At 46.2% G+C, this 19,502-nt stretch overlaps 1 protein-coding gene across 1 annotated transcript in view; it reads right to left on the minus strand.

Annotated features, from left to right (window-relative positions):
• LOC125947145 (uncharacterized) overlaps window positions 1-19,244 on the minus strand; it is a 31,037-nt gene extending 11,793 nt beyond the window's left edge. The window contains exons 1-5 of the mRNA XM_049671521.1: window positions 19,122-19,244; window positions 15,492-15,706; window positions 9,877-10,030; window positions 6,935-7,056; window positions 2,357-2,504 (exon numbers count right to left, since the gene is read on the minus strand). Coding sequence (XP_049527478.1) covers window positions 2,357-2,504; window positions 6,935-7,056; window positions 9,877-10,030; window positions 15,492-15,640 — 573 coding nt within the window. The 5' untranslated portion in view covers window positions 15,641-15,706; window positions 19,122-19,244. The remainder of the gene's footprint in view (window positions 1-2,356; window positions 2,505-6,934; window positions 7,057-9,876; window positions 10,031-15,491; window positions 15,707-19,121) is intronic.
• Between the last annotated feature and the right edge of the window lie 258 nt (window positions 19,245-19,502).

Genomic DNA, 19,502 nt, shown 5'->3' on the forward strand with positions numbered 1-19,502 from the left:
ATGCATCGGATATGTTACCTGTATACAAGGTAAACGCAGGAGGAGGAGGTCCCACAGACAATGACTGAAGGAGGGACCTCCTATGCATCCAATTTAATTACTTATTTTGTTAGGAGCTGAGATTTAACATCACAGAACTATGCGAAGGCCGTGGGAGCCGCTGAAATAGTGGGTACTGGATTGAATTAAATCGGTGTGCGAACGCTGTGGCGAACGTCCTTGCTTTCCGACATCCCTGTCGTAATGCGGCTGCCGAGGCCGGGAACCGTACTCGCAGTAGCAGAACACCATAGACACTGAGCCACTGCGCCAGGTATAGTTTACAAAATTGTTGCAGAGGTTTTTATATCGCTTTTTATATAGAGTCCGGAACGCCCTAGCTCAGGAGAAGGAGAGAGACAACGCTTCGCCACGCTTGCGGCCGCCGCTCGGTGCATGGAAGCCAGTTCGACGAATTTTTTTAACTGCCACGGGCCCAGCAGAGGGAAAGTCACTGACGCGCACACACGCAAACACACACAGACACCGCCGGCGTCTTCCTTGCTGAGGAGGAAGAGAAGGATCGAATGCGCACACGAAGTTTAACTATCCCGCTCGCTTAAGGGAGACAGCACTGACGAGCCTATACGCAGACATCACGGCGTCGCGCGCGCTGTGGGCAAGTAGGTAGAAATAGGCGCTCTAATAATGCTAACTTCTTTTCGCCGTTGCGGGCTCCTATAGGCGTTTTTCAACGGTTGCGTCATTTAGCAATCCAGTGAAGCTGCATGCTATCGAGCCACAATCCTTTTCAGCCGAATGTAAATTCTGCGGGCAGAACGCAGATTCGTACCATATGGTATGGGCCTGTCACGCTGATAGTGCCTCAGACACCCCACAACAGCCAACGTGGGAAGGATGGGAGGCAGCCCTGTCCAGCTCAACCCTCGAGGACCAGCAAGCCCTCGTGAAAAGAGCCAGGGCGGCGGCCTTAGCCAGCGGAATCCCGGAATAAGGATCCGACCACCCTTCCCCTAACTCCCCCCTCTCCTTTTCTTGTCAATAAAATGTTTCCATCATCATCATCAACGGTTGCGGGAGGCACGGCGTGCTTGAAACGTTGGGGCTTTCGCCGTGGCTTTGGCGACGCGACCCAAATTGTCCACCACACAGGCCAGTCGTAACAAGGTTCACAGCCGATTATCAATTCTCGTTCTCTTGCCAGGCTACTCAACATTACATTTGACTTCTTCATATTTAACTTGAAACCTACTCTTATAATTTCCTTAATCATTTGTTGCTCCCCAGTGTTCCTGAACAGGACAATGTCATCTGCAAATCGTATGTTGCCGAGATATTCGCCGTTGATCCTCACTCCTATTCCTTCCGAATCTAATAGCTTGAATACTTCTAAACTTGCAGAAAGAAACATACTCAATAATTCGCCTTAATTTTTCCTAATTCCGAATTGTTATGAACCCGTATGAGCCGGTTGAAACCGGTTTGAACCATTTATATTCTTTCTCTGGAGCTGAACATGAACCGAAAAAGACAAGAATTAGTAGCCCAAACCAAACCAAAACCGAACCCGAAAACATTTCGGTTCTACACCCTGCTTCAAACACTTGCACTCGACACCCCGCCTGAGGAAGCAACGCCACATTGTTGACTTAAGCGGGTTTTTTCTACGTCTAGGGCATTTTAATCACATTTGGCAGCAAAAAAAAATGTACACGGGTGGATCGCGTATTTTTCAGTGAATAATAAAGTAAATATTTTGACAGTATCATAAGTTATTTATGAAAAATAGAATTTAACGCGACTGGCCGCTCGAGGCACTTTGCATGTATTCGCGGGCTTCTTTCACGCTCTGAAAAAAACTTTTATGTAGCACGTATAGGGAGTTTCTCATGTTGCTCTGCAATTTTCTCATTGACACTTTTCATCTAATTATAATAAGTGACGAGTTGATTAATTAATATTAAGACTAATTATCTAATTAGGCGGAATGCAAAACATAACCAGAGTATCTCCAAACGACGGCAAACAATATTACCTTCGTTAAGTCCAGCTACGTGGCATTTGTGCATTTTTGAAGTTTGCCCAAGTGAAACACCCCGTATACGGTATGGCGCTCAAATTGAAAATAACGGACGAAAAAAGGGTCGATATTTCTTTCCCCTTCGAAAGCATGGATAGGCACGTCTACAGCAATTGTAGTTAAATGTTTATTACGCAAATGCCCGCATTCTGGTACCTTGCTACAACTCTCGAGCTCAAACAGGCACCGATTCTGCAGTCTTGTTGCTACAACTCTCGATCTCAAACAGGCACCGACTCTACAGTCTTGTTGCTGTACACCCCAAGCCACACATACCAGATTCGGGAACGGCCTCGACCGTCCCTTGAACTCATCGGCCAGCTTCTCAGTGTCGAACAGTGCGGGCGGGACCGACACGCACTTGCCTTGGCCCGGCGGCGACCCCGTGGAGCTAAGCGCGATCACCGTGTCTGCATTGCTCCTCCTGCAAGTGAGAGGATGCAGCGGAACGTTTGAATAATCGTTTTTAAGGCAGGGTGGCGGGGCTGTTCTCATAGCAAAGTCTTCCGAATCCGACACAAATATTCGAGAAGAACCACATTCGAGTATCAAATCGAATGCGGAATATTTATAATTTTTTGACAAAGTGATATGTGCAGACTCTGTATAAGAATCGACATTTGGGCAAGTTGGTACTGGTTGTGCATTTTGAATGGGCAGCGCAAAAACGACTAGGGCAAAAAAAAATGGAGGAAAGACACAGGACAGCGCTGTCCTCTGTCTTTCTTGCATTTTTGCCCTAGTCGTTTATGCGCTGCCCATTCAAGAAGAAAAATTCTGTAGAGCCCATCCGGTAAAAAAACTAAACAAAAAAAACGTTTGTTTTTCTTTTCTTTTTTATTATTGTTTGACACAAGCACGGAACACCATTCACAAGGGGAAGTACGCGCGGTAGCTGAGCAGATCTGAAAGGACAAACAACTGCTCTCAGTTATTCATCGGCCCACCTGGCACACTATCACAATGACGGTAATGAAGGAACGGAACCGCACGTCAGCACACATGGACATAGCGTGTCGCGTTCATTGAAGCCTAGAAGTGCGGTAATAAAGTATGGAACACTGTTTGAACGAGCTGGAAATGTGGTGAGATTGGACAAATAATAATCGCATCGCATAAACAAAGACCACAGGGCCCGGGTCCACAAAAAAAAACAGAAAGCACGATAGAATTTGTTCGTAAGATAAAGTCCTAGTCGATCCTTATGCTAAACATGTCGTTAGCGAAGGCGGCTGGCGATAGGCAAAGGGCGCTTAGGAACGAAAAGCTTTGAGAATTAGGCCCCAGTGGCCAGCATTCACAAAGTTTGGCGTTCGTGAGTTCTCTTTGGCATTGGTTGTCCACCTTCGATAATGATATGTCCAGCGTGAGGATTGGCTAGGATTTTATCTTACGAACAATTGCAACGTAAGAGGTTTCTTTCTTTCTTTTTTTTTTGCGAATGCGGGTCCAGGGCCCCATTCACCAAGCTTTTCTTTCGTATACGTTCGCTTTGCCATTGCCTGGCCGCTTTGGCTAATGATATGTCTGGCATCAGGATTGGCTAAAATTCTTTCCTACGAAAAATTCCAGCGTAAGAAGTTTTTGCGAATTCGGGTCCAGATTCGTAGGCTGTCTAAAAGCGAACGGCATTCTGTGAATATGCAGCTGAGTAAAATTAATCTGCTCCGCGCGTTCGCTAACTGGTGGCTCTGCACAACAAGCTCAACTCTCTCTGAGCAAACTCACTTGGAACACTAACCACTTGCAGCGATCGATCTTCTGCCGCCCACTTTCGCAACACGTGTCCCCCCTTACATTTCGAAAGAAGTAAGCGAATGTTCGGCAATTTCGAATAGTGGATTCTCAAATCGATGACGAATCGAGCATGAAACACTATATGATTCGTAAGCGAAATTCCAAGTATCCAAAGGCAGAAACGTGTAACTTATACTAAATAAGATTGAAAAGAAGCGAAGTATCGCTCAGCGAATTGGTGGAACAAGAAATGTTAGGCGTAGCGTTAAGAGACAGGAAGACAGCGGTGTGGATCAGAGAGCAAACGGGGATAGCCGATATTCTAGTTGACGTTAAGAGAAAGAAACGGAGCAGGGTATTCCATGTAATGCGTAGGATGGATAACCGGTGGACCATTGGAGTTACAGAATTGATCCCAAGGGAAGGGAAGCGCAGTTGAGGTCGGCAGAAAACCAGATGGGATGAAGAAGTTAGGAAATTTGCAGCCGCAAGTTGGAATTAGCTAGCGCAAGACAGGGGTAATTGGAGATCGCTGACAGAGGCCTTCGTCCTGCCGTGGACAAAAGAAGTAAGCTGATGATGAAGAACTAGGCTGATGGTGCGTATGTAAATAATTTCCTTTTTTATTTTATTGTTTCTGTTATTTTCTTTTCTTTCTTTCTTTTTCTTTTCTTTTTTTTTGCAAAATTGGCAGCAGCAACTGCGCTAGCTTACGTTGCATAGCAACGAGAATATCCGGTGTGCATGCAGTTCGGTACGTGACTGTCTCTTCTCTCTCATATTCATATTTCATTCGGACACTCCACTACTCCAACGCATCTAGCTCTAACTCGCCAATGCAGCACAATGACTATAAGATACTCGATATGGTTGGGAGAAGGCGGGTTAATTTGGACCCGCTAGGTGCTGTTTTCTATTTCGCCCCCATCCGCTTTATTGCTAGCCGCCCAAGTTCCCTCTTCGTGAGGCATCCAACAGCCTTGCCACGTCTATGACTTGGACTATGTCTCCTCCGGATGTCTAAACAGCTTCTACAGCGAAGCTTGTAGTTATACCGGAATCCCTTGGTGCGTATGCAAAAGGCGTACACGCACGCCTTGCAAGGGAACGACGATGAGAAAACTTTATTGAAACATGGACGACTCATCTGCCAACTGGGAGTGTAACAGAGTGGGGGCGAAACACAAGGCGTCGACAGGGCATATCAGCTACCTTGAAATGTTCCCCCGCACGATTACGTCGTGCGGAGTATTCCCGGTCCCACAGGAAGCTATTGGTTAACTTCAAGAGTCCCCATAAATTACCAGAAAACATCGAAAACTGAAATGACATCCACCGGAACATTTGAAACAATTCCTCTAAGAGAACTAAACGAGATCGGGTTTGAGTAAAACACGCTGTCATTCTGCGGCCTCGCTGCTAGACAACGCTTATTCGCTTATCACACTCTCTTATCACCATCGCACTAATTGCAGTGACCCCATGCAGATCGCATAGACTAAAGTGACAGCCGTACAAAACTAAAAATCCGTTTGTATCGAAAATGCGTGTGTGTACGAAAAACGCACCGCACATCATCTATGGGAAAGCTGAAGCAATTCAGTGAGTTAGGGGAGGCAGGTGAAATCACTGAAATATCTACCTGCAAAAGTGTCTTACCAATGAATGCTGTATGACAAGGGTAATGATTTAGAGCGCGGACTTCATATGGATGCAGTAAATACCTCACGAGTGAATTGTGGCAATAACGACTGCTAGGGCATTAATTATATTAACGCCCTTATAATAACGCAATTACGTATACGACAGTCACGGCGCAGGAGAGATCACGTGGGCAGCGTGTGTTGTGTAAACAAAATAATGTTCAGAGGACGCGGTGCGTCAAGATGGCAATATTCTCTTTGGCAATAACGTGCTACAGGTTTTATAGTCTTTGTTGAACATTTCTGAAAAGTCACATAGGTTTCCTAAAGGGATTTTGCCTGCTCTCCCTAACCATTGTGGTATATATATATATATATATATATATATATATATATATATATATATATATATCGTACTGTTTAATTTATCGACGTCCCATGGCTTGCAATAAGTTGAAGCCAACCCCTGCAGCACATAAGCTCACTGGGCAATATGCGAAGGCATCTGTTCAGGCTAAAATCTTTTATTTATGTCACTTCAACTTATTGACGGCATGCAGTACGCACCAAAGGGACAGCTTGCGAGGCCTTTCAACTAGGTGAACGGCAGCCTAATCAACAAGCGCTGTTTTTCACAGATAAGCCGTCATCTGCATGTCTAGTATGACGATCGGCTCTCACAAATATTTATACGAACATTTTCAGCGTAAGAACTTTTTTGTGAAGACCGGCCGTGTGTAACATAACGAGAGGTTAACGAAGATGGATATTGTGGTTCGTCGACTATAATACCAGAGTGGCATTCGCGCGATTCTAGCTTGCGCAGCGAAATGTCAAATATCGCGTAGACAGGATCGCAGCAGCTATACGTAATTGCTACCTCTGAGCTCTCGGTAGTTCACGCTTAAATTGCGCGCGGAGGTGTAAATTCGCGGTTGATGCCTTTATTATACCCCGCTTAGGCACACAGCGACAGAGTATGTAGACACAATAAATTAAACGTACGCAGTCGCCCATGGCCACGCGTACTTTTTGACGAAGCGCAGAATTTGCAGAAACGAAACCGTGGCACCTTCTGTCACTGTAACGGCAAAGCAAGGCGAGCGATGTGTTTCTCGCCAGTAGCGTGTACTGTCGAGCCCGGGTATACGGAACCCACACATAACGAATTATTGTGCATATGAAGCAGCTGTAAAATACGCTTGAAATTTTCTGTACATAATTTTTATTTTATATATCGAATTACCTATATATCTAGCTTTTTGGTGATTTTGTGATTTTTAACACCTGTGCTTTTTTATAACCTACACCCTATGCATGGCAAACGTAGCTTTTTTTTTTCTTTCTTTTTTTTTACATTCCGTGTCCTTTATAGAATGCGGCCGCCGCCTGCAGGGATCGACCCCGCGACCTCAAACACAGCGCCTCAACGCCACAGCGGCTCAACTACCACGGCGGGTCACTGCGTACTTACTCTACGGTTACTCTGAACTGGCTGCTGTACAAGTCCCAGACGTCTGGCCCACTGTAGTCGAGGACGCCGAAGGCAATCATTGCCTTTCTGTTTGGGTCGTGTCCTTGCAGATCTTTAAATTTCTGCGAGAAGCACATTCGAAACGGCAATGAAGCGGGCGCTTTCATTGATTACCAGTTGAACTATATATATTCACAAATTGGTTGAGCGATTGACTTACTAAAGACGTTTACCATTCCGAAGCAACACTATGTAGCTATGAGAGATGTGGTAGGGTAGGGCTGCGGAATTATTTGATCATATGTGTACATTTGAAGGAGTGCCAACATAATATTTATGGCTTTTTCGTTTGTTTGTTTTTTGCGTTAAATGAAGCTCCCTGATGTCGAAACCTTAAAAGGTTCCTGAAACGGTTTTTGTCGTATGCTATAGACACAAGGGGATCTCTCAAGGAATGCTTTCTCACAAGGAGTTCGTGTCAGCGCGCTGTAATAACACAGGTACGAGCGGTTAATCATTAACCTCCACTCAAGCTGCGGCGTTCCCCTTTTTGCGTGGGAGACGGAGACAGTACCACTGCATCAAAGTGGAACTCAAGTTGGAGGCTTTCTTACGGGCGTTTTGACATGTACAAAAGCGTGTTGAATGTTCATCGCAACCCTTTTTTTTTCGGATTTCGGCTTGTTCGAATATTTTTCCGCTATCATTCCCGGCAAATTGTAAACAAAGTTTGGCTGTCTGACTAATGTGGGACCTGCGGTTTGTGCTGAAAGCGCCTTTCTTTTCAAAACAGCGAGTGGCCGCTTTGTCTGACCAGGGATGTTGGTGTCGACATTGACGTGCTGCGCTCGCGTCTTCTACAGCGCGTAGTCGCTGCAGTTTACTTCCTGCCCACACATGCAATGCAAGATGAGCGTAATACAGCGCTGGTACCATTCATCTTCCTGCAGCCACAGAATAACACCGCTGGTCCCATTTTCATGCTAGAAACCCCCCGCGTCCCATCGGTTGCCCTCGCCAGAGCTGTAGCCGACGATCCGCATTCTCGGGCGGAAGCCTGGTTTGAAGAAACGTCTAGATTTATTACATTTGGTGTACTTACCTTTAAGGGCACCCAAATTACTGTGCATATATATGCTATTAAACCTAAGCTTAATCCAGCGGCATGTCTCAAGCATTCCCGATGACGCAGCGTAGGTGGCCAATCGGATAGCTCACCCGACTGACGTCATGCGCGCCCGCTACGTAGCAGGGAACGACGGGACTGCAAACTCAGGCGAGCGGCGCCGCTGCGATCGGTAGCGATGCACATTTTTAAAACCTCATCATAAATTACACGCTTTAAGCGGAGCGCTCAGATGTGCCGCCTAATGATCAGACGGACCCTCCCTAAGGACTAAGTAAGCATTTGGCCTCCATCGGAAGGCGTCCGCCGCTGCAGCGCGAATACAGCCCGCGATCACGGGTTCAGCATCAAAACGCCTTAGCTATACTAGCCACTCCGGAGGTTAGATCAACGTCTTCGCTGGGAAGAATTGATGCCGACAAAATTTAGGACCCCCATTGTTGAAAGCCTAATATCCCGCGGCAGTAAAACTTTGAATAGGTTGGTCGCGTTGATCTAATATTGATGGTTCCGAGCGAGGAACAGATCCACAGACGGACACAACTGTTGCGCTGCTAAGCACGAGGCTGGAGGATCAAATTCCGGCCGTGGCGGCCGCATTTTCATGGGGGCGAAATGCAAAAAGGCCCGTGTCTTGTACAGTGGGGGCACCTCAAAGATCTTCTGGTGGTCAAAATTAATCCGGAGTCCCCCACTGGGGCGTGCCTCATAATCGAATCATGGTTTCGGCACGTAAAACCCCACAATTCAAGACAGATCCAGAGATTACTCCAGGGAGGCTTATCAAAGCTGAGGGATCGGAATCAACTTTATTATTCTCACATGTTTTCATTGCTGATTGTACAAGGGACCATAATGGAAAACATTAAGACGAGATAGATTGACAGACCATCCGTCTAGAAGTCTATTATTGTCTTTTGTGTGTTAATGTACGCCTTTCTTCCTATCTGCTGCTACTCAATTTGAATAGCCCGCGCCAAGACATGCGAGTTAGCGTAATCTACACGTGACCTCCCTCTATGCCACTCTCTGCGAATCAGCAAGCGCTGACGTCACAAGAGAGGTACCACATTCCACAAGTGGCGCCACTTAGATTTTTCATTTTGCTCATTTTCTCGCTTACGAAAGCTCGGTTCTTGCTTCGAATGACGTATTCGTTGTTACAAAAGCCTAATCTTTCACTGTTACTTGATTTCTTTTTTTTTCTTTAGTGTCCCTTTAAATACATAAGGTGGTCCCAGTGTCACAAACGAGGACCTCCTTCCAACAGAGAAAAGGAAAGGGGTAAGTGGAAAAAGGGCGGGGAGGGGGGGGGGGGGGGGTCGTTGTATGTTCGGTAAGTACTGTCAGCGCTAAAGCACCGGCATGTCGCAGCCCTCGCCCTCTTCTTGATCAGCGAATGTGTCGAACCCGAAGCTGGTTGAAATGACGTACTCAAACATCATTTTCTAAAGGGTGTTTTTCGAATAATCTCTGGCTACTATGTTCTTCCGGTCGGGACGCGATGTATTCTTTGGGGCATCACAGCCACGTCTTTGTGGTTCACACACACCCACGCACTCGCACACACACGCGCGCGCGCACAAAGTATAAGGCAAGGCCTTGGCACAAACATACATAAGGGCTTTGATTAATTGCAGCGTCTTGTACTGTACGGTTCTCTAGTAACTGTTTTTTTTTTTTGCCAATTGCATATCTTTGCTAAGCTCCCAGTTCTTTAAGGCGCTGAATAGCGCTTAACGATTTGTCCTTTTGCACTTTAAGTAATCATAGTTCCTTTACGCACCCTATCTTCTTCGCGATCTTTCATACTCACATCGATGAGTAGTTTCGCTTTGCTCACATAGGCGACCAGGTTTCTTGGATCTGTCACCATATTCAGGATGCCGTAGTGCTTGATATTCTGCTGACTCATTGTAGCCAGCTCGTTCTGCAGTTTTATGCCTTCAAGGTGTTCTGGGTTCACGTATCTGAAACAAACGAGGCGCACCGCTTTCACGGCACACTGCAGGCGTCTGACACAAAATGGCAAATGAAAACAAATGATGTTTCGTTGGAACTGCCGGCCGAGACATCACTGGCGAAAGCCTCACTTCGTTGAAGCGAGCAGTGAACGTAAGACCGGCGCGTCTGTTTAGTAGTCACCTAACCCCATCGTGGAGAATAAGTTTTCTTTCAGATCTCCTGAGCAGCGTGCCACGTCGGTTTTCTGCCAATCAAAAGGTCTTGCGTGTATTCGGTAAAGGAAATGTTTGGAAGAAAGGGCACATTTCCTGCGCTATGAAAGTAAAGCTCAGAGACAGCAAGTATAGGATCGAGGTATAAAGTTCGCCTTGCTTGGCGCAATACCTTCGCAATGCAGTTATTTTCAAATATGGCCATCTAACTAATCTTGTCTTGCCTCCCCATTGACCATACGTTCTGAAAGTCCGGAGTAAATTACTTACTCACCCCAACCCCTCCCGCTGCAACCACGTGGCAATACTGTTACCTTCACTGAGCGTCTAAAATAATATCTAAAATTTAGGAATTCCGGCGATGACTTATGCGCAGACGTAGATCAATCACTATACCTGTGGCCATACTGTGAACCAATCAACGACGCCTCGTCGAAATAACGCACAGGATCCTATAACGACCACGAAACCACATGTTTTCAAGCGGAATTCCCTCAACAGGCGGACGTTACTTGCGAGAAAAATTGCAATGTGTATGTGGCTGAGTAAAGATATTCAATAATCTAGAAAATATTAAATTCTGGGCTCTTACGTGTCAAAACCGCGATCTGATTATGAGGCACTGCATATCGGAGCGCTCGGGATTAATCTCGACGACCTGGGGTCTCTTTGGCGTGTATCTATAATCTAAGTACACGATTGTTCTTGCACTCCGCCCACATCGGAATGCGGTTGCCGCTGCCGGCATCAAACCCGCAATGCCGAGCTCAGCATCGCAAAGCGATAACCACTGAGCTACCATGGCAGGCCGACTCATTAAATACCTTTTTAATAATTTACCTTAGAGCAGTTGTTCCAAACCAAAATTCGAAACCTAGCAGCAGTAAAGGCTACGTCTGCTCAGCATAAATGCTTAAACTCGGGCCACTTTGTAGACATATTTCATCATCAGCCCATATTTATGTCCACTGCAGGACGAAGGCCTCTCCCTGCGATCTCCAATTTCCCTGTCTTCCGCTAGCTGATTCCCACTTGCGCCTGCAACTTTCCTAACTTCATCACCCCATCTAGTTTTCTGCCGTCCTCGACTGCGCTTCCCTTCATTTGGCATCCATTCTGTAACTATAATAGTCCACCATTCATCCATCCTACGTATTACATGGCCTGCCCAGCTCCATTTTTCCGCTTAATGTCAACTAGAATATCGGCTATACCCGTTTGTTCTTGATCCACACCGCTCTCTTCAGTGTCTCTTAACCATAGGCCTAACATTTTTTTTCCATCGCTCTTTGTGTGGTCCTTAACTTGTTCTCGAGCTTCTTTGTTAACCTCCAAGTTTCTGCCCGATACGTTAGCAACGGTAGAATGCAATGATTGTACACTTTCCTTTTCAACGACAGTGGTAAGCTCCCAGTCAGGATTTGGCAATCCCTGCCGTATGCACTCCAACCCAATTTTAATCTTCTGTAAATTTCTTTCTCGTGATCAGGGTCCCCTGTGAGTAATAAACATACTCCTTTACAGACTTTAGAGGCTGCCTGGCGATCATGAATTTTTGTTCTCTTGCCAGGCTATTGAACATTATGTTTGTCTTCTGCATAATAATCTTCAACACTACTCTTACACTTTCTCGGTTAAGGTCCTCAATTATTTCCAGTAATTCGTCAACAATGTTGCTGAATAGGAAAATGTCATCTGCAAACCGAAGGTTGCTGAGATATTCGCCGTTGATCCTCACTCCTCAACCTTCCCAGTCCAAGAGATTGAATACTTCTAAGCATGCAGTGAATAGCATTGGAGAGATTGTATCTCCTTGGCTGACCCTTTTCTTGATAGGTATCTTTCTACTTTTCTTCTGGAGAAACAAGGTTGCTGTGCAATCCTTGTAGATATTTGCCTAGATCTTCACGTGTGCCTCCTGTACTCCTTGATTACGCAATGCCTCTATGACTGCTGGTATCTCTACTGAATGAAATGCTTTTTTTAATAATCTATGGAAGCCATATAGAGAGGTTGATTGTACTTCGTAGATTTCTCGATTACCTGATTGATGACATCCATCGTAGAATATCATCCCTTCCTGAAACCAGCCTGTTCTCTTGGTTGGCTGAAGTCAAGTGTTGCCCTGATTCTATTGTAAATTATCTTGGTGAATATTTTATACAATACCGAAAGCAAGCTAATGGGTCTATAATTCTTCAGTTCTTTAACGTCTCCCTTCTTATGGATTAGTATAATGTTGGCGTTCTTCCAGCTCTCTGGTACACATGAAGTTGTGAGGCATTGCGTATAAAGGGCCGCAAGCTTTTCAAGCATGATATCTCCTCCATCTTTGATTAAATCTACTGTTATTCCATCTTCTCCCGCAGCTTTTCTCCTGGTCATGTCTTTCAAGGCCCTTATAACTTCATCGCTAGTTATAGAAGGAGCCTCTGTATCCGGTTCGTCACTATTTCGAATGAAAGTAGCTTGGCTGCTTTGGGCAGTATACAGGTCAGTATAGAATTCTTCCACTGCTTTTACTATGTCATCGAAATTGCTGATGATATTACCATGCTTATTTTTCAGTGCATACATCTTGCCTTGTCCAATGCCAAGCTGTCTTCTCACTGATTTCATGCTGCGTCCATATTGTACTGCTTCCTCAATCTTTTCCACGTTATAATTTCGGATATCCCTTACTTTCTTGTTATTGATCAGTTTCGACAGTTCAGCGAATTATATCTGATCTCTCGAGTTGGACACTTTCATGTTTTGCCGTTTCTTTATTAGGTGCTTTGTTCCTTGGGAGAGCTTCCCTACAGGTTGCCTTGGTGCCTTACCTCCCACTTCAATTGCTGCTTCTGAGATTAGCCTAGTTACGGTTTCATTTATTACCTCTATGTTGTCTTCATCTTCCAAAGCTGCGTATTTGTTTGCGATCACCAGCCTGAATTGGTCTGCTTTTACCCTTACAGCGTCTAGGTTGGCCTCTTTCTTCTTGACTAATTTTATTCTTTCTCTCTTACTGTTGAAAGAAATCCTAGATTTCTCTAACCTATGGTCCACTGCACTTTACCTTGCCTAACACTTCTACATCCTGCACTATGCTGGTATCGGCAGGAGTATGAAATCTATTTCATTTCTTGTTTCTCCATTAGGGCTTTTCGAGGTCCACTGCCTGTTCTTGCGAGCCTATTCCTTTCCGCGAATTCTACCAACATCTCTCCTCTAGCGTTCCTAGAATCGATTCCGTAGCTGCCAATTGATTGCTCACCAGCCTGCTTTTTCCCCACTTTTGCATTGAAGTCGCCCATGACTACAGTATACTGAGTTTGCACCTTTCTCATTGCTAATTCATTATCTTCGTAAAACTGTTCTATTTCTTCATCATCGTGACTGGAGGCTGGGGCATAGGCTTGTACTACCTTCATTCTATACCTCCTATTCAGCTTTATTACGACGACTGCTACCCTCTCATTAATGCTGTAAATTCATCAATGTTGCCCGCCATGTCCTTATGGACTAGAAATCCTACTCCGAGTTCTCTCTTATCTAGAAGACCTCTGTAGCAGACGCACGTGGCCGTTAGTCAGCACTGTATCAGCCTCACCAGTTCTTCTAACCTCACTCAGGCCAATAATATCCCAGGCAATACCTAATAATTCATTGAAATAGCCCTGCTAAGCTAGCCTCACTCGATAGGGTGCGCGTGTTGAACGTTGCCAGGTTCAGTTTCCAGTGGCGGCCTGTCCGTACCCAGAGATTCTTAGCACCCTCTGCCACGTCGCAGGTCTGACCGCCGCCTTGGTCAGGTGCTCCGCAGCCGCTGGGGAGTGAGGGCCATGGGTAAATTGTAGGAGTCATTATGGAGGTAGTGGCCGAATACTGCACCAGGGAGGCCAATTGCTGTTCTGGTGAGGGAGTGACTTTGTTGAAGCTCAGTGGGCCTTCCTAATTTGGTTGCACCTGTACTAGCATAACTCCAGTATCTCTCAGCGATATATATATATATATATATATATATATATATTGCCGGTGTCAAGCATCACTCCATGCCTGAAAATGGAGTGGACTGGAGGAGGATTCGCACTTAAGACCTTCAGATTAGAAGCTGGGTGGTTCTACCTCTACTCAACGCCACCACCACATAAACATATATCCATATATTCATATATTTAGACATATATCAATCGCCAAAATCTGCTAAAACACGCATCGACGTTAAAGTTCAGATCTCCACGAATTGTCTGACGCACGCTTTTGGGGCACTGTTAGCTGGAACGCCGACATACTTCATATAACGCGTTGAAGCAGGTGATCTGGTAAGTAGTGTTATCCTAACCAATTCTGCTGAGCAAACCCGACTTCACTACAGACTTCAATTGCTATTGCAACATGTGCTGTAAGGCGAATAATTTAGACGTTAATTAGTGAATCTCTTTTAATTTGCCACAATTATATTGGGATTTCTCTCGCAGGTAATTTTCGCCTCTTGCATAAATGCACCTAATAAGGCAAAACAACACTATCAATCACGGGCAATTTTTGGAAAACCTCTTCTACCTAAACAAGAAAAACTTGGTGGTGTATTACTTAAAGGGGATACTGCAAGAAAGCTTTAGGCCACGTAAAAATCCTGGATTCAGATAGTATATGTACAAAACAGCTTCCGGACAAAATTTTACGTTTGAAAAACCAGTGAATTCGTCACAAAAAAACACCGTGCTCTTACCGCTCGTCGGAAGTGACACAATACTCGGAGCTCACGACACTTCGGCGTGACCTCCGAGATTGGGTACCGGCTTCGGCTGCCTGCAGAGCGCTAAAAAAATCACGGAGGCGACTTGCCTGCACTTATGTCATAGCCGCTAACCATCAGTTGCATGCCTAGTCTGATTAGGCGCTATTAAAACGCTGCTAATAAGGACATTAGACAATTACCAGCCCTTCGGCTTGGCCAAGATTGCTTCAGTAGTATATACACCATTCATTTGTTGCCAATTTAGCTAAAGTGACATTTCGTTGCGGTTGGCCTTGCCAAAGCTGCTGTTTATCGCATATGTACCGCGTTCTACTGTTTCCGCTTGTGTGGAGAATCTAAAATACTGGACTAAATACCGGACTAAATACCGGACTAAATACCGTAGACAGCACCTGTCCGGGTGCTGTATACGAAGACACCGCCTTTTGTTCTCGACCTTTGGTTTACTGGATGTAGAAAACCGCGAAAGGTAACAAATAAACCGATAGCAGTAGGGGCATGCTGGCTCACCGGGCGTCGAACGAAATCCCGCCTTCGGTCACGGTGTGGTTCTGGATCACCGTCTTGAACACTTCCCAGCTGATCATTGTCTTGACGCCTTGCAGGGTGCCACCGAAAGCCACGACGTCGCAGTAGAACAGGTACGGGCACAGGACCATCGGGCGGCAGCATGTTGGGCATGACCGCGAACGTCCCAACCGTGCACACGAGCTCTGTGACCGAGACTGCAGTGGAAGCAGGAGGAGCAGTGGGTGGGGAAACAAAAGCCGCAGTTTCGCCCAGATAGGTGGTCGACATCGGTAACAAAGTGCGGGTACAATTACGCCAAGTAAGGTTTCGTTAGTTTGATCGGTGGTGTAAATTGCAGCAAACATTCGTTTACCTTACCAGTTGTCAACCTGGTAAGGTTTGACACGTTTGGTCAAACAAACGTGAACAAAATCTCCCTTGATGACCGCGAGCACTCGCTGTCGCAACGCTCGCGTCATAATAAGAGCGGGGAGCGAATGCCTCGTGCTGCCGCTCGCTTCACCACGTCTCCGAAACTTCGATTACGCGACTTCCGACACTTGGCGCGCCGGAAGGCAGAGCGCATCAGGCCACCAGCCATCTCGGCTCGCCCTTAGCCCTGATACCTGCCTGCATCATACTACGCGAGAGCAGTGCACACGCTCAACTGCGCGGACAGCCGTGCACTGCCACGGCTGGGCTGGAGGAGTAGAGGATTGTAGCAGCAGAAAATTGTGGAACACAGACAGAGAAAGGAACGAACAAGCGTGGACGTGGCTGCACTTTCAACTCATTTCTTTATTTAAATTCCCGCGCTTTTCATGTCGTCGGCAATTTTTATGGCGACGACATAAAAAGCGCGGGAATTCATATAAAGAAATCAGCTGCCAGTGCAGCCACGTCCACGCTTGTTCGTTCCTTTGTGCGTCTGTGTTCCACAATTTTCAGCTGCCATAAATCTCGAAGAAATGAACCAACTAGCTCAGTTAAACACCCGTTTGGTCTCCTCCCCTAGAGCGCGCTCGGTCACGCGACCTCCTATCGGGTGTCTCAATAACTCGTCGCGTAGGCGCCGGCCTCGATGCACCCTACGACCTCCAGCAATGGACGCTCTGGAAGACGGCGCGCATCAAGCAAACTTCCTGCTCGGCTCAGCCTCGCACGCTTTTCCTCGCACCCACAGAGCACTAGGCGCGCGGGTCGCTTATATTTATTGCAGTTGGACTTTATACGGAACATCACGGCGGTGGCAAATACTCGTCCGGAGTGTCCACATAATTGCTATCGCAATAATAGCACTCGTTCTCGCCGATTCAAGGATTCATTCATGTTTTAAGGAGACACTAAAGAGAAACAGTAAATCAGCGTTCTTTTTGTCTTCTTTTTTTTCACCCGGGTTGCCATACCGCGTAATGTCAGAATGCAATTACATGTAAGCATGCAGGTCCGTTTTATGCAGATACTGCAACAGCGACTTATCAAAAGCATTGCCCATGAACCGTCATTCATACAGTCTTCAGGTTGCGTACTTCTCTAATCCACACCCCTAAGTACACTTTAGCGGTCTGTCTTTGTTCCAGGGCACGCGTCCGAAGTAAATGGCGGGCATCCGCTGCACACCCAGGGACGGAGAGCCCTTCGGGCACTGGACGTTGCCTTCATATGGTGGACTCCAGGTACAAGTGATGGCTGGTGTAAGGACCGCCCCACCCCGATGTATTCCGAGCTAGACTTTCTCTACCGGAGCGAGAAGACGGGCAACCGAGGGGACCGATTGTTTGTTATTCAGAACCACATAAAGCCAACTGTCAACAAACTCAAGGGAAGCTTCCTTGGTTGTTTTCCCTGGCTTCATTAGCTGCTAGCTTCATATGGTTATTCCTCTACCAGATATAGATCGTGAGAACGTGAGCGGACATGCGGAGGAGATAAAGGCACGCTTGTCTCGCCGGAGAATAGCAGACTTTCGGGCAACTTATACGAACAAAGCATTCTTTCGGAACAGTTTTGTTTTTTCGTTAATTTCGCGGTAATAGGCTGATTATCTTATTTAATAAAAGCGAAAATGAGTATGTTTGTTTCATTTCTGAATTTCCCGCCAGAAAACTTTACACGGGTTGTCGGTGTGACGTCACGAATATTGAGGCACTTTTTTTTTCGTATTCGGGTCGTTGTGGTGCAGCAGAAGTTTGCGAAACTTCCCAAGTTCTGTCTTTGGCTCTTTTAGAATACAATGTAGTCCATTCTTACCGATAAAATATTAGCTATAGGTTGGAGAAGACGGCGTCAGAATCCATGACGTCACAGGCCGCTCAATCAACGCCACCTAGATAGCACAAGGCCTGTTCACCCAGATTCATGACGTCATGCTACCTGGCCCGACAGCCATAGAATCTAATGGGGATGCTCCTCAGTAAGCAGTGGTGGTTTTGACGTCACCGCTTTCGTCACGCCAAGCCTTGGCAATGGTAATTACGGGCCAGGTAGCATGACGTCATTAGATCGGAGTGAGCAGGCCTTGTGCTATCTAGGTGGTGTTGGCTGAGTGCAGGAACTTCGAGACAGCGGCGCCACCCGCACCTTGTTATTGCATCTTCTCTGGCTAATACCAAGCCTCTTTTGGTGGTAAGAGTGGCGTTCATCGTACTATAGAAGGTTCTCCTTTCGGGTAAAACTGTGACATTTTTTGGTTCCATCGCTCTTTGTGCAGTCCTTAACTTGTTCTCGAGCTTCTTTGTTAACCTCCAAGTTTCTGCCCCATATGTTAGCACCGGTAGTATGCCATGATTGTAAACTTTTCTTTTCAACGACACTGGGTTACATAGGAGTATCTATATACCACCAGTTAGAAATGAGGTATAAAACTCTCGTCAAGATGGAGCACCACTTTATCTGCTAAATTACCAGAGTTGGAGTGCCAGAATTACTTCCTGCGCAGAATCAGCTTGCCTATTTAAGGCATGTTTAGAGCACACTCCGCTTTCAAGATGGACGTGCATTCCGAGATCTCGTGAAGCGTGATCACCGTTGACTTGTGTTTGACAACACGGCGATGATTTTTCTATTTTTTTTTTAATTCCATCGTAGAGCTGCTGATCGGAGCTTCAATTTTCATCACCCAAGGAGCCAGGCGAGAAGCATGGCTACTACGGGGCCTTTCTATTAGATATGTGTCTTTTTCATGAAAGTCACGGCTACATGATGATGATAATTACAGCGGAGCTACGACCACGAGGCAGCATCTGCAAATGATGATAGGCAAGGTCGGCAACGTATGTTGGCGCGTCGGTCGACCTCATTAATTTGAGATTAAGTGTAGAGCAATTCGAGGGGACAGACACATGAAGGAACGCGCTAACGCAATGTCTCTCAAAAGGTTGATGGACACCTGCTTTTCTTGAGTGACGCCCCTGGCTAGGCTATAAGTACAGCGGATCCCCAAAAAACGTTAGTAGAAATTAAGCTTATTGTGTGTATGTGTACACGCGCGTCTAGTTTCACCTTGTGTCGGCGTCACCAAATATAAGGCTACACTCCGTGTCAAATCAGTCAAGAGTCCCTGTAACAGAGTTCCCTGCTGAGCTAGTTGCGTTTTTTTTTTACAGAGACTGACTAAGCGTTTACACTCACACTGCTGCCGCTGTGGAGTTGGTGGTGGCACGACGGACGGTGGCGCAACCGGTGGTGGCGCAATCGGCGGAGGCGCAACCGGCGGAGGCGCGACCGGCGGTGGCACGGTCTGTGGCGTACGTGGAAACGCTGGAATGACATCGTACATACGTTGGAATTAGGAGGCCTCTTGACGAGACGCATCAATTCAGTGATAACTATTACGATATAATACAAGACTTTCTTTCTGTGCAATGCGTATGTATACAATATACGCGGAAAGCAGGGCAATAATCTGAGGAACTTGACGGCCGCCGATTCTCTGCAGTGCCACCACTGGTGGCAGGTATAAATGAAGTGTGGTGTACAATGCAATATGCACACGCGCACGTCCTACCGCAC

The sequence above is a fragment of the Dermacentor silvarum genome, chromosome 7, assembly GCF_013339745.2.
Source record: "Dermacentor silvarum isolate Dsil-2018 chromosome 7, BIME_Dsil_1.4, whole genome shotgun sequence".
Classification (NCBI taxonomy): Eukaryota; Metazoa; Arthropoda; class Arachnida; order Ixodida; family Ixodidae; genus Dermacentor; species Dermacentor silvarum.